This window comes from Phyllobates terribilis, unplaced genomic scaffold, assembly GCF_046119375.1.
Source record: "Phyllobates terribilis strain yellow unplaced genomic scaffold, ASM4611937v1 Scaffold_13__5_contigs__length_258822181, whole genome shotgun sequence".
Classification (NCBI taxonomy): Eukaryota; Metazoa; Chordata; class Amphibia; order Anura; family Dendrobatidae; genus Phyllobates; species Phyllobates terribilis.
Genome location: NW_027362773.1, coordinates 161500099 through 161516014, shown reverse-complemented (window position 1 = coordinate 161516014; position 15916 = coordinate 161500099). Strand labels below are relative to the sequence as shown.

The 15916-nt window shown below is 55.3% G+C and overlaps 1 protein-coding gene across 1 annotated transcript; it reads right to left on the bottom strand.

The window, feature by feature from the left end:
• Positions 1–258: 258 nt before the first annotated feature.
• SLC39A13 (solute carrier family 39 member 13) lies at positions 259–14586 on the bottom strand. Its single transcript, XM_073658956.1, has 10 exons — positions 14453–14586; positions 9471–9691; positions 8752–8865; positions 7687–7826; positions 5863–5955; positions 4606–4695; positions 4375–4425; positions 4164–4296; positions 3688–3787; positions 259–1951 (listed from the first exon to the last, which is right to left on the bottom strand). The coding sequence occupies exons 2-10, from the start codon at positions 9688–9690 to the stop codon at positions 1876–1878; spliced, it is 1017 nt and encodes a 338-aa protein (XP_073515057.1). The 5' UTR covers position 9691; positions 14453–14586; the 3' UTR covers positions 259–1875.
• Between the last annotated feature and the right edge of the window lie 1330 nt (positions 14587–15916).

Below are 15916 nucleotides of genomic sequence, written 5' to 3'. Positions count from 1 at the left end.
TGCTAATAGAGAACTCATCGTTATAGAGTGTTCACGTCTCTCAAGAACAGGACCCCCATCCTGTGCCGCGGTGACCACACACCATTTACTTCTATGGGAGCTATTAAAATATCCGAGCTATAGGTGGAAAGCAACCCTACGGCTATTTGTGGCACGTAAAAAAAATGTTCAAGATGGTAGTAATATCCCTTTAAGTCTACAATTCAAATGAGACATGCTGTTAGTTTGGGGTCTCCTGGGCTCTGTGGGGGGAGTCGTATGGACACATCAAAAGTCCCTTACTATAATGCAGGGGGGTAAACACGTTGGCGTACGATGCAGGCTTTCGATGGTTAAGTGCACCTCTTCATTATGTGCTAAAGAACAATAGATGTGCATTAGGGGAAGAGGTCAAGGAGCGGAGGGGGTGCCATAGTGGAGATATAGGGTGGCAACCTCTACGGACGGGAAGGGATAGGACTTTAGGGTACACTGCCCCTTTATGCATGAGACACTTACAATCCCTCTTCCTAATAACTATGTATTTAACCATAAACCAGCTACACTTAATAAGCCATGCTGATAATAGAGATAAAGAGATATATATCTCTCTATCTCTATGTGTGAACATTCACGTGTATATATATATTTATATATGCCACTGTAATATATGGGATATTAGTATCTATTCTAACGTCTAGTAACTGGTGCTGCATTATAACAGATACTTCAGCTGCCCAAACTGTTCCCGTAGGAAAGAATGGGGTCAGTTTATCGCCTGTATGACCCGGATGACTGGGTAAGAGGTTTGCATTCAGCACCAGGTCCACAATCACTTCTCTGACTGCTGGAAGCAGCACCGGCCCATTCTTGGACTCTAGATCTGTACTGGATTACTTACATACACGGCCCTCAATATTAACGACAAGCAGAGGTTGCTGCAGAAAGCAATCTTTTTTTTTTTTTTTTTTTTAAAGTTGTCCAGAGCCCCTCATTTCTGTGCCGATGACGTTAGGACCCCCCACTCACGGGTGTGTGCATACGTCTGGGCAGGTGTGAGTGGTCCTAACGTCATCGGCACGTCAGATGCAGCGGTGAGCGGCGCCGGATAACCCTTTTAAACCCATGTCTGTGCAGGGGATTAGGAGCTTTGCATCGATAAAATACAACTGTGATCCTTGTAAAAATATATTATGAAAATAATCTGTGCAGAATTTTGGACCTAAAAAATGACACAAAGGATAAAAAGGTCGGCTTTCTGCTTAGCACGGGATGCATTGATAGATTTACACAGTCGCGGCCCTGGCAGCCGCTCGTCTTATTAGAGGGTCTTCCTGCAGACACAAGACCCTCCTCTCTATATTGTTATTGCTTTCAATCTGTTAAAAAAAAACATGAAAAACCATCAGTGGTCTTGGAAGAGTCAATGAAGAAAATCCGGAACAGTACCTTAGATAGTTTGCGGTTTGTGCGCTCAGGCAGGTCGTCTGCCCCTTCTTCTTCAGGACCTGCAGATCTCGCCTAAGTACCCAGACCGCGTACAGACACATAAAAACGGAACCGCTGGACACACTGGATAAAAGGCAGGCGCGTGTGTGACCAGACAAGCTGCGGGGAGGGAGCAGCGGGACATATGGAAGCTATAGGTGACACACAGCATTGCACGGAGAAGACCACAAAGTGAGGCACAAGGCAAGGCCACGAATGGAACGCAACTCGGCTCGGTCTCCTTCAGGTCGATGGTGACAGTCTCAGGAGTGACGAGTCCAGGGGAGGACGCCGGGAACGATCCTACACGCGTCTGTGCCGGCAGGGACATTTCATGTGCGGGTATATCCCATGGCCGGTCCGGCAGCGCGGGCTCGTCGGCTCTCGGATGATGACGCTCGGCTGTGGTCACTCCACCGTTAGAGACAGGACTGTCATCACCGCGATCCCACAGCTAATCAGAAGGACTTGGATCAGGGAATTCCTGGGAGAAAATACAGAAAGCAAAGTCTGATGATACAAACACTGGACAGAATGGTGGCAAATACTGGAGAATTGTGCACGAGAGACCATCACTAGATCAGGGCCGAGCGCCGCGGTCTTGGGGGATGCACATCACACCCCGATATGAGGAAGAGTGGAAGGAATCTATGTCGCCAACAGGTGCAGTAGGGAATAACAAGCGGCGAGTGTCTGAGAAGAGAACCTGTTAATTAAGGACAGTGATTACAGCAGCCTCAGCACCGATCCAGGCCGTCTGATGGAGAGCTGGCAGAACCGTGGTGGTGACCGGGCCGCAGCCACACACTGTCCGTAGCACGGCAGGTAATCACAACTTTGAGGACGTTTTCAGCACAATTAAAGGCTTCACAATGATAATGTGAATGTGGAGCTAAGAGGATGTCAGCTGGACAAGATCTAACACCTTGACTACAAAAATGGTGGAGAGAGAAAGATGGGGCAGATGGATGTCCACATGCCTGAGCCTTTAGTTCTCTGGGGACAAGAGCCACTAACAGAGGCATCTGCATCTTCTCCTCTCCCTATTCAGCTTACTTGGAAGAAAACTACACAAGAGCAAGTTCACATAAGAAGGATTTCCTGCAAAATCTCCTCAGTGCAAAGTCTTCATCAAATTTGCATCAGAGGCCGGGAGGCTTCAAAGGTCCAGAAATAAGGATGGTTCTTCCCAGGGCTGCTACAGGTAATTGGCAGGTCTATGACTATGCTAGAGACCTGTCAATCACCTGCAGAGGTTCTGGGAAGATCCATCCGGAGGAGGCGCCGGACTGGTCCCCAACTGGATCTATAAAGTATTAAAGCTGAGGTGAATAACCGCAACATAAGGCCAATGCCGCGGATGCCGAGTCCGCCGCACAGGTCAACGCTTGCTGCTGGCTTTCTTCGCCCCGGGCGTCACGTTACACGGGCTCTCGCCCCGGGCGTCACGTTACACGGGCTCTCGCCCCGGGCGTCACGTTACACGGGCTCTCGCCCCGGGCGTCACGTTACACGGGCTCTCGCCCCGGGCGTCACGTTACACGGGCTCTCGCCCCGGGCGTCACGTTACACGGGCTCTCGCCCCGGGCGTCACGTTACACGGGCTCTCGCCCCGGACGTCACGTTACACGGGCTCTCGCCCCGGACGTCACGTTACACGGGCTCTCGCCCCGGACGTCACGTTACACGGGCTCTCGCCCCGGACGTCACGTTACACGGGCTCTCGCCCCGGACGTCACGTTACACGGGCTCTCGCCCCGGACGTCACGTTACACGGGCTCTCGCCCCGGACGTCACGTTACACGGGCTCTCGCCCCGGACGTCACGTTACACGGGCTCTCGCCCCGGACGTCACGTTACACGGGCTCTCGCCCCGGACGTCACGTTACACGGGCTCTCGCCCCGGACGTCACGTTACACGGGCTCTCGCCCCGGACGTCACGTTACACGGGCTCTCGCCCCGGACGTCACGTTACACGGGCTCTCGCCCCGGACGTCACGTTACACGGGCTCTCGCCCCGGACGTCACGTTACACGGGCTCTCGCCCCGGACGTCACGTTACACGGGCTCTCGCCCCGGACGTCACGTTACACGGGCTCTCGCCCCGGACGTCACATTACACGGGCTCTCACCCCGGACGTCACATTACACGGGCTCTCACCCCGGACGTCACATTACACGGGCTCTCGCCCCGGACGTCACATTACACGGGCTCTCACCTCGTGCTTTTCTCTTCCAACAGGTCTGGCAGCACATTAACCAGCGCGATGTACAGGAACCCGCCCGATGTGAAGGGTAAAATCCAGGCCACGGCTTCTCCTGTGCGGGAATTAAGGTGATCAGTAACATATCATGTCCGTCTGTCTATATCATCTGTGCAAAGGGCAGAGGCAGACGACCACAAGGGAGAAGTGTGATGAGGCGGGCGGAGAAGATGTGCAAGTCCATCCTACTAACCCACCCCTGTGCGCTGGATGTCGGCCATAATATCGGATCAGGTAACTGATGTATAAAAGGATCTGCAAACTTTTATCAGAACTTTAAAAACAACTGGAAAAGTTTAGAAGACAAACTCTACTTCTCTCCCCGTGATCCATTGTTTTTTTATTTGGAGGAGGCAGACGAGTGACCCTGCGCGGAGGACACTCCAGAGCTCTTCCTTTTGGTGCTCATTTAACCCTTTGTTCACACTTACCGGCCCCTTTGGGTGACTGAGCGCAGACTGCAAACCCGGCTCCCAGGATCCCTCCCATCGCGGTCATCAGCTGCATCTTGGCTGCGCTCCAGCGATCAAACCCGGCACGGAGGAGAATAGCGAAATCCCCAACCTGTAGTAGGGGCAGAGTATTAGGGAGGTGCAGGAGGGACGAGCATGGAGGATCGCCAGATCGCTGCACCGCACTGACCTCATGGGGAATCTCGTGTAACAGGATAGCCGCCGTCGTCAGAATTCCCACCTGGAAGGAATAATACGTCACATGTACACAAACACATTGATAGGTTGAAGAACAGAAAAAAGGCACAATGCAGAATAGACAAAAAAGCCTAAGCCCAAAGACTCGGCAGCGAGTCCTACAGAAGCCCAGAAGGACCAACCCCAGCAAAACAGGTCACTTTGGATGAGTATTCGGACTTACCTTCCTACTGACCAGAAAGCTGCCGGCCACCGCCATGCCGTGGGTGAAGTTATCAATGGTGTTGGCCAGCAGGTTGAGGTAGCCACTGACCTGTAACCAACAAGCCAATGATGAGTGCACAAAGAGCTGTCCGTATACGGTATATACCAGGACTGTACAGCCGCTCCGGTGTATAACGTGCCGTCCGTATACGCTATATATCAGGGGGTGTACAGTCGCTCCGGTGTATAAAGTGCCGTCAGTATACACTATATATCAGGGGGTGTACAGCCGCTCCGGTGTATAACGTGCCGTCAGTATACGCTATATATCAGGGGGTGTACAGCCGCTCCGGTGTATAACGTGCCGTCAGTATACACTATATATCAGGGGGTGTACAGCCGCTCCGGTGTATAAAGTGCCGTCAGTATACACTATATATCAGGGGGTGTACAGCCGCTCCGGTGTATAACGTGCCGTCAGTATACGCTATATATCAGGGGGTGTACAGCCGCTCCGGTGTATAACGTGCCGTCAGTATACGCTATATATCAGGGGGTGTACAGTCGCTCCGGTGTATAACGTGCCGTCAGTATACGCTATATATCAGGGGGTGTACAGTCGCTCCAGTGTATAAAGTGCCGTCAGTATACACTATATATCAGGGGGTGTACAGCCGCTCCGGTGTATAACGTGCCGTCAGTATACGCTATATATCAGGGGGTGTACAGCCGCTCCGGTGTATAACGTGCCGTCAGTATACACTATATATCAGGGGGTGTACAGTCGCTCCGGTGTATAAAGTGCCGTCAGTATACGCTATATATCAGGAGGTGTACAGCCGCTCCGGTGTATAACGTGCCATCAGTATACGCTATATATCAGGAGGTGTACAGCCGCTCCAGTGTATATCGTGCCATCAGTATACGCTATATATCAGGGGGTGTACAGCCGCTCCGGTGTATAACGTGCTGTCAGTATACGCTATATATTAGGGGGTATACAGCCGCTCCTGTGTATAACGTGCCGTCAGTATACGCTATATATCAGGAGGTGTACAGCCGCTCCGGTGTATAACGTGCCATCAGTACACGCTATATATCAGGGGGTGTACAGTCGCTCCGGTGTATAAAATGCCGTCAGTATACACTATATATCAGGGGGTGTACAGCCGCTCCGGTGTATAACGTGCCGTCAGTATACGCTATATATCAGGAGGTGTACAGCCGCTCCGGTGTATAACGTGCCGTCAGTATACACTATATATCAGGTACTGACCTTAATACCGTCACTCTTGGCTCTCGGTTGCGCAGCGTTCCGCTTTTCACTCCCGCCGTGTTTCCCATTCATCAGGCTGCCGGGGGGAAGTTTCTGAAACAGAGAAGAACACAGTTATCCCACGTCCACGTCCCACGATCAGGAGCATAAACTGGACTAAACGGTGATGAAAAGTGACAAAACGAGCGCAGCTCCTGCTGGACGACACATTTAGGACTATACCACCGAGTACTTGGGTTCTTGGCACCAGGAGTTTGCACTTTACGTTTGCTGCAACTTAAATGGTCGCTGTCACTTCAACAAACTTTACATAAAGGAATAAGACAAGCGAATAAGAAAATGTGTGATAAGTATTATTAGAGAAATCTGCTTCTTTCTCCACTTATGAGCCACTTCTCTCCCCAATACATCATCCCCTCTGAAAAAATCTTCCATATAGTGGAGAGGGAAGGGCTGGAAGAGAGAGACATAGAAACATCCTGTTGAGCTTCCCAACAAGTCCTTTATCTCACCACATTGATGGGTACACAGCTCAGTAATGCAGTACAATGTTCTCCATGCTTCTTTCTAGTAAGTTTTTATCTCACCCCAGTGCTGGATTCATATCTACACTGCTCACTTTTGCCCTCCATGTTGCTGTTTTTTACTAGTAAGTGTTTTATCTTACTCCAGAGCTGGATTCGCAGCTACACTGCTCAGTACTGCCGTATAATGTCTCCCATAATGCTGCTTTCTAGTGTTGTATCTCACCCCCAGTGCTGGCTTCACATCTACACTGCTAATATTCTCCATGCTAATGCTTTCTTGTAAGGCTGCGTGCCCACGAGGAAATATCTGCAGCATGTCCATTATTTGTGCGTTTACGCATGCGGATTTGCCTACTCAATGCATTAGAAAAACGAATGACAAATCCGCATGTAAAAACGTGTGTTAAAATCCGCATGTAAAAAAGCTTTAAAAACGTGTGTTAAAATCCGCATGTAAAAACGCTTTAAAAACGTGTGTTAAAATCCGCATGCGTTTTTACTGGCAAGGACATGCAGAAACGCTGCGGAAATTTTCCGCTTCAATTCTGCATCGTAGGCACATAGCCTTAGTATTTCAAGTCACTCCAGAGCTGGATTAACAGCTACACCGCTCAGTATTGCTGTATAATGCGGTCCATGCTGCTGACGCTTCTGAACATGAGCTTCACAGACGGAAGATCCGGAATCCCTCATGTCTGTGTGTATAGGACACATCATAGCGGCTAATCTCTCTCCACACAGTCTTAAGGCTGAGATTACAAAAAGACCGAAAATATAGAGAGTGCGAGGAGGAGGCTCTGAAAAAGTGTAAGAATAGGAAGAAGGGAAATTTATTGTGCGAGGAAAGAGACAAGTGTGGCCATTCCTAGTCGCCGGCCCCTAGTCCTCTGCATGGTCACCCATCATATGCTGCTACCTATGGAGTAAATGACTCATCACAGACTGCCCCTTTCTTATAAGACCCTCAGAAAATAGCAATTTCCCATAACAAAATCTACTATGATCACGACTCTTGATATTAATTTCCTATGCATGGGATAAGTAATTGTTATCAGACTTGTAGAGGTCCGATACCCGGGACCCCCAATGATTGCAGCTCCTGGATACAGAACAGCAAAGCTCCGTACACCATGTAGTGGCCGTTCTTGGTACTGCAGAATGCGAACTGATCTGCGGTACTAAGAACGGCAGGTGATCAGCAGGGGGGGTGGTGGGGAGGGATCCCAACTGATCAGATATTGATGATCTATTAGTTAAAAGGGATGTTACAAAATTTTATACTAAGTATGACTCTCACCTGCACACAATTGGCTCCGGTCGTCGTCTGTTCTTCATTCTTTCCATCCGTAAAAGTTTTCTCCAAAATGAGGAAAGTGAAGAAGCCGATGATCACCCACAGGCCGAGGAGACGCTGCTGCTGGAGGGACTGAGCGCTGCCTGCCGGGAGGAGGAATCAGGTTATACAGGGGAGCCGGCGAAGGGCACTGGCGGAGAAAGAGGGAATGGGCCGGCGGAGGGACCCAGGACGTGTGTACGATTGAAGGACTGCTGTGCAAGCACTGGTAGCAGCGGTGCGCCCCCCTCCACCCAGAATGACCAGGACTTTTGCCCCCTCTTCGCTGCACAGGGGTAACACAAGCCTGTGATATCCCCCATTGCCGGTACGTGCTGCACGTTCGCACATTCTCACACCGGTCGAGCACTGACGTGCAGGTACACGTCCACATTCACCAGACTTTATGACAAACACTTTCATCTGTCTGGTATTAAGATTTGCAGAAACAAATGCATAATATTTCCCCACTTATAAAATAAGCACTAGGTGAGTGCAGCCCCCCCGAACCGCTGGAGAGACTCAACTCCCATTAATTTCAATAGGGGAACGCTGCAAAACAGAAAAGCAAAACTGATTAACCCTTCCAGCATAAGAATCTGTAATACACTGTATTACAGAGTTGTTTCAGGACTCCCTAAGCAGTACCAGTGGGCATCGCTGACCGGTGGGGGTCTTGGACATGGCAGCATAAACATCCCGGAAAAGCCATAAAAATAGGAGTTGGGGACGGCTGTGACATGACTGTGGCAAGAGATCGGCTGCAGCAAGTACACACCATCCCCAAGCAAAAAAAAAAAAAAAAACATAAGGGAATCCGGCAGCAGTACAGGGGATCGGTAGGGGAGTATTTTTTTTTTTTACGTAAAATATAAAAAAAGAAAAAAAGATGGGAAATCCTCTTATAACACAATTAATAGCTCTGCCTGTATAAATTGCTGCCAAATATTCCCTTTACTGCATCGCACACAAAGCGAGCGGCTTCTGTGCAAACATGAGAGGTGGCGGAGCCCGGAGCGGGTGACATACCTGTGGTGGCGCTACAGGTGTATGCCCAGGCCTCCGGCAGGAGGTGAACAAACACGTCGCCCAACAATCCGCCAATGGCAAAACTCAGCAGCTGCTTCAGCCTCTTGGCGCCTTCTGGAAAGGGAAACACAGAATAAACGTCCTTCACTGAGAATGAATGGAGGCAGTGATAGACCGCGGAGGTCGTGACGGAGGAGTGAAGTGTGCGGCGGCCACACGGGGACGGCCACACTGCGGCGGCCACACGGGGACGGCCACACTGCGGCGGCCACACAGGGACGCCCACACTGCGGCGGCCACACAGGGACGCCCACACTGCGGCGGCCACACAGGGACGCCCACACTGCGGCGGCCACACAGGGACGCCCACACTGCGGCGGTCACACAGGGACGCTCACACTGCGGCGGTCACACAGGGACGCCCACACTGCGGCGGCCACACAGGGACGCCCACACTGCGGCGGCCACACAGGGACGCCCACACTGCGGCGGTCACACAGGGACGCTCACACTGCGGCGGTCACACAGGGACGCTCACACTGCGGCGGTCACACAGGGACGCTCATACTGTGGCGGTCACACAGGGACGCTCACACTGCGGCGGTCACACAGGGACGCTCATACTGCGGCGGTCACACAGGGACGCTCATACAACAACACAACCAAGAACTTCAATGATTGAAGCTCAAAATTTGGTGAATTTTTGACTATCCTCGTACCTTCAGATCTGAGCGCAGAGCCTGCCTCAACTGGAATCACCAGTAATGGAAACACCCCGCTGAATCCCACCAGCAACGAGCCAATCAGAGAGCAGATCCAGGCGTCCAGAGCGGAGGTGTTGGCATTTTCACAGGCGCGACTTCCTGGGGTGCAGGCAGCGCTGAGGTGGAGACTGGAACATGCAAAGAGCAGCCAGGGCAGAACCCGGACCCACATCATCCTGCGGGAAGAGGAACAGGACCAGAAATAAATGATTAAAAGGGTCAGAGACATGGCGGGGTCGGTAAGGCTTCAATTGAGGGGAGACACCGTGGGGCGCAACGTTATGTACCCAGCAGAGCGCAAGCTCCACTGCCAAGCCACTGCACAATCTCTGCCACTGAGCCGGCCCGTGGGGCACAAAACATTCCCTCTGAGCAACCACATGGGGCGAAACCTCAGGCGAAACAACCTCAGCTTTTGAGCAAGTATCAAGTGTTACCCCAGCAAACGAGCCACTCATCCGCGTCCTCTCCTCCGTGCCGACACATTCTCTCCTCTGATCGTCCTCTCAGTCCGCACATACTCTCCACTGATCATTCTCTCCCTGTGTCTCCTCCGTGCCCCCTTGACTGCTCCTCTTCGCATCATCTTCCCCGTGCCCCATCTCCTGGGCATCATGTGCCCCACACGCACTCCATCATACCTGCACATCCTCTCCTCCTCGCATCATCTTCCCCGTGCCCCCTCACCTGAGCACACTCCTTCATACTTGCACATCCTCTCCTCCTTGCACCCTTATCATCTCCTCCGCGCCCCTCGCGCACTGCCCTCTGTACCCGCATCTCCTCCGCGCCCCTCGCGCACTGCCCTCTGTACCCGCATCTCCTCCGCGCCCCTCGCGCACTGCCCTCTGTACCCGCATCTCCTCCGCGCCCCTCGCGCACTGCCCTCTGTACCCGCATCTCCTCCGCGCCCCTCGCGCACTGCCCTCTGTACCCGCATCTCCTCCGCGCCCCTCGCGCACTGCCCTCTGTACCCGCATCTCCTTCGCGCCCTCTCCCTCTGCCCTCTGTACCCGCATCTCCTCCGCGCCCCTCGCGCACTGCCCTCTGTACCCGCATCTCCTCCGCGCCCCTCGCGCACTGCCCTCTGTACCCGCATCTCCTCCGCGCCCCTCGCGCACTGCCCTCTGTACCCGCATCTCCTTCGCGCCCTCTCCCTCTGCCCTCTGTACCCGCATCTCCTCCGCACCCCTCGCGCACTGCCCTCTGTACCCGCATCTCCTTCGCACCCTCTCCCTCTGCCCTCTGTACCCGCATCTCCTCCGCGCCCCTCGCGCACTGCCCTCTGTACCCGCATCTCCTCCGCGCCCCTCGCGCACTGCCCTCTGTACCCGCATCTCCTTCGCGCCCTCTCCCCTCTGTACCCGCATCTCCTCCGCGCCCCTCGCGCACTGCCCTCTGTACCCGTATCTCCTCCGCGCCCCTCGCGCACTGCCCTCTGTACCCGCATCTCCTTCGCACCCTCTCCCTCTGTACCCGCATCTCCTCCGCGCCCCTCGCGCACTGCCCTCTGTACCCGCATCTCCTCCGCGTCCCTCGCGCACTGCCCTCTGTACCCGCATCTCCTCCGCGCCCCTCGCGCACTGCCCTCTGTACCCGCATCTCCTCCGCGCCCCTCGCGCACTGCCCTCTGTACCCGCATCTCCTTCGCACCCTCTCCCTCTGCCCTCTGTACCCGCATCTCCTCAGCGCCCCTCGCGCACTGCCCTCTGTACCCGCATCTCCTCTCCTCTGTACCCACAGCTTCTCTCCTCTTTATCCGCACCGTTACTAATCCTCCTTCCACACTTCTGCCACTAACGAGGCTCGGGGGATCGCATTTCCTGCTGTCACCTTACATAACAGGTCTGCAGCTCCGGGACATTATAACACACGTCTGATACATTAGTGCACACACCCAGCACCAGGATATTAGCTCGCAATCACCCGGGCCCGCAGGCGCCAAATCCACGGTCATTCCAGGACAGGGCGCATTTATACATCAGCGTTCTCTACTGGAGATTTTTGGGATCTCAGCAAAACACAGAAGATTTTGCTCCTCATGTAGGAAATTTTGCACAACAGAAAAGAAATGAGAAAAAAAAGCAAAGTCACAGGCGCCAAACTGACCGCGGCGCCATTGTGGCCCCATCAAGTAACCTGGACCACAGTTCACACCCGCATCTGCTGTGGCGACACCCGCCGTCCCAGCTCTCCTCCTCCTGCTCACATTGCACCATTTATAAAATCTCTCTGAAGTTTTGGCGCCATTCTCAGGGTCACATGACTGGTAACGTATAGAGAACACAATATAGTGAATTAACAACCTCCAGATGAGCTCACCGCCCCGAATACAGGGGGCAGCCGCCTGCGCACTCCGGCTGTTGGGAAACTACAACTCCCAGCATGTTCGGAGGACCAGCGGATTCAGGGCATGCTGGGAGTTGTCAATCTACAACAGCTGGAGAGAGCAGGAGGCCGACACCGGAGTGCCCGGGGCGTCATTACCCCACAAGGGGGGGGGGGGGGGGCGTCATTACTCTACAAGGGGGGCGCTCGGGGCGTCATTACTCTATTGGGGGGCGCTCGGAGCATCATTACTCTATAGGGGGGCGTCATTACCCTATAAGGGGGGGGGGCGCCCGGGGCATCATTACCCCATAAGGGGGGGGGGGAGTGCCCGGGGCGTCATTACCCCACAAGGGGGGGGGGGGGGGGGGGGGAGTGCCCGGGGCATCATTACCCCATAAGGGGGGGGGAGTGCCCGGGGCGTCATTACCCCACAAGGGGGGCGTCATTACTCTACAAGGGGGGCGCTCGGGGCGTCATTACTCTATTGGGGGGCGCTCGGAGCATCATTACTCTATAGGGGGGCGTCATTACCCTATAAGGGGGGGGGGGGGGCGCCCGGGGCGTCATTACCCCACAAGGGGGGGGCGTCATTACCCCACAAGGGGGGGGGGCGCTCGGGGCGTCACTACTCTATTGGGGGGCGCTCGGGGCGTCATTACTCTATAAGGGGGGCGTCATTACTCTGCAAGGGGGGGCGCTCGGGGCGTCATTACCCCGCAAAGGGGGGGGGGCGTCATTACCCCACAAGGGGGGGGCATCATTACCCCACAAGGGGGGGGGGCGCTCGGGGCGTCACTACTCTATTGGGGGGCGCTCGGGGCGTCATTACTCTATAAGGGGGGCGTCATTATTCTGCAAGGGGGGGGGCGCCCGGGGCATCATTACTCTGCAAGGTGGGGGGGGGGGGCGCCCGGGGCGTCATTACTCTGCAAGGGGGGGGCCATCACTCTGCAAGGGGGGCGCCATCACTCTGCAAGGGGGGCGCCATCACTCTGCAAGGGGGGCGCCATCACTCTGTGAGGGGGGGGGGCGCCATCACTCTGTGAGGGGGGGGGGCGCCATCACTCTGTGAGGGGGGGGGCGCCATCACTCTGTGAGGGGGGGGGCGCCATCACTCTGTGAGGGGGGGGGGGGCGCCATCACTCTGTGAGGGGGGGGGGGGGCGCCATCACTCTGTGAGGGGGGGGGGGGCGCCATCACTCTGTGAGGGGGGGGGGGGGGCGCCATCACTCTGTGAGGGGGGGGGGGGGGGCGCCATCACTCTGTGAGGGGGGGGGGGGCGCCATCACTCTGTGAGGGGGGGGGGGGCGCCATCACTCTGTGAGGGGGGGGGGGGGCGCCATCACTCTGTGAGGGGGGGGCGCCATCACTCTGTGAGGGGGGGGCGCCATCACTCTGTGAGGGGGGGGCGCCATCACTCTGTGAGGGGGGGGGGCGCCATCACTCTGTGAGGGGGGGGGGCGCCATCACTCTGTGAGGGGGGGGGGCGCCATCACTCTGTGAGGGGGGGGGGCGCCATCACTCTGTGAGGGGGGGGGGCGCCATCACTCTGTGAGGGGGGGGGGCGCCATCCTCTGTGAGGGGGGGGGGCGCCATCACTCTGTGAGGGGGGGGGGCGCCATCACTCTGTGAGGGGGGGGGCGCCATCACTCTGTGAGGGGGGGGGCGTCATCACTCTGTGAGGGGGGGGGGCGTCATCACTCTGTGAGGGGGGGGGCGTCATCACTCTGTGAGGGGGGGGGGCGTCATCACTCTGTGAGGGGGGGGGGCGTCATCACTCTGTGAGGGGGGGGGGCGTCATCACTCTGTGAGGGGGGGGCGTCATCACTCTGTGAGGGGGGGGGCGTCATCACTCTGTGAGGGGGGGGCGCCATCACTCTGTGAGGGGGGGGCGCCATCACTCTGTGAGGGGGGGGCGCCATCACTCTGTGAGGGGGGGCGCCATCACTCTGTGAGGGGGGGGCGCCATCACTCTGTGAGGGGGGGGCGCCATCACTCTGTGAGGGGGGGGCGCCATCACTCTGTGAGGGGGGGGCGCCATCACTCTGTGAGGGGGGGGCGCCATCACTCTATAATGGGGGGCGTCATCACTCTATAAGGGGGGCGCTCGGGGCATCATCACTCTATAAGGGGGACGCTCGGGGCGTCATCACTCTATAAGGGGGACGCTCGGGGCGTCATTACTCTATAAGGGGGGCGCTCGGGGCGTCATCACTCTATAAGGGGGGCGCTCGGGGCGTCATCACTCTATAAGGGGGGCGCTCGGGGCGTCATCACTCTATAAGGGGGGCGCTCGGGGCGTCATCACTCTATAAGGGGGGCGCTCGGGGCGTCATCACTCTATAAGGGGGGCGCTCGGGGCGTCATCACTCTATAAGGGGGGCGCTCGGGGCAACATTATTCCATTACTGCTTCAAAGTTGCTGAAACTTGTAGTTCTGCAGCAAAATAAAGACGAGTGAAGCCAGAGAAGTTTGCTGGGGCTTGTAGTCCTTCATGCATATTGGCCTGAGGATGTTATGTCAGGCATGCTGGGACTTGCAGTCCCCTCCAGCTGCTGCCGCTTGCTGTGACCCTCAGATCCGCACAAATGCCCGCCATACATACCAGAATAAATCACGGTCCGGCTCTCGGTTCTCCTCTCGTTCCCGGCCATCCCCGTCCTCCTCCGCCCAACTCCCCGCCCCTCAGCCGGAGCCACGTGTCACCCCCCCACCTTCCGGAACCATTACGTCATGCCTACAGCGTCCGGCGGGAAGCATTCTACCGAGCACTTCCGGCTGCATAAAAGGCCATGGGGGAATGTAAATAAAGTGGAACACATTCAGCCACGGATCAGCAGGTCTGTTGTGCTGACACCTTGTGGACAGTATGGGAACTGCAGTGCTTGGAAATCGATTTTTTTTTTTTATCCAAAAAATCGTCCATTATTGAGATTTTTTTTCTCCTCTGTGTGAATGAGAAGCTCATAAAGGATTTATACTCATTAGTAACACTAACCTCACATGGTGTTCAGGCGAAACATTCGATGGAGTATTTATGCTGCCATCTATAGGTCGCTATGTTTGACCACGTACCCTCTCCCTGTATCTGAGGGTCAGGTCTACGCGGGTCTCTGGGTGATAGCATCCTAGTGGGCTCCGGCTTGCTGTCAATTTTCTCCCATCTTCTTACCTTCCAACTTTTAAAGAAGAGAAAGAGGGAAAGATCACGTGGAAAATTTAGGCCACACCCCAATCCACGCCCATTTACCATTTCTTTCTCCCCTGACAGGAGGAGTTGTCAGAGGGGCGCTGATAATGAAGGGCATTCAGCAGACGGCCCTCATCCACATTCCTGGTATGCATGGCCCCCTCAGACCCAATCCTGATATGCATGGCCCCCTCAGACCCAATCCTGGTATGTATGCCCCCCTATCCTGGTATACATGGCCCCCCTTCGCTGCACACATGAAAAAAATAAACACTTATACTCACCTTCCTTCTTCCCCTCTGCTCCAATGCTGCGTCCTGTCTGCCAGCAGCTGATGTCGGCATCTGAGCAGCGCATGACATCACTGCCATGTGCCCTCAGATGCCGAGGTGAGCTGCGGAGATATTCACTCCTCTCCACGCCGGGACTATGGGCGTGGAGAAGAGTGAATAGCCATTCTCCTTAGTAGTGCGCACTGTCAGCACAGCACCAGCTCCTGCTGCAGCTCAGCTATCCTCTGTTCCCCGCTACTAAAGAGAATGAATATTCACTCTTCTCCACGGAGCCGCTGCAGGAAGTCGGTGGCTGCAATTCACAGTGTGCACTATTAAGGAGAATGAATATTCACTCCTCTCCACTCCCATGGGCGTGGAGAAGAGTGAATATTCATTCTCTTTAATAGCGGGTACACATGGTAGCTGCAGCTGCCTGTGCCCACTGCTCCACCGCTGCAACACGCCCCACCGCCCTCCACAGCCGGGAGAACAGCTGAGCCATGACGGGACGCGGGACTGAGCCCTCAAAGAGGGACAGTCCCGCGGAAACCGGGACGGTTGGGAGCTCTGCTGTTGGTCTCAAGTCCTGCAGTAATAACAGTTA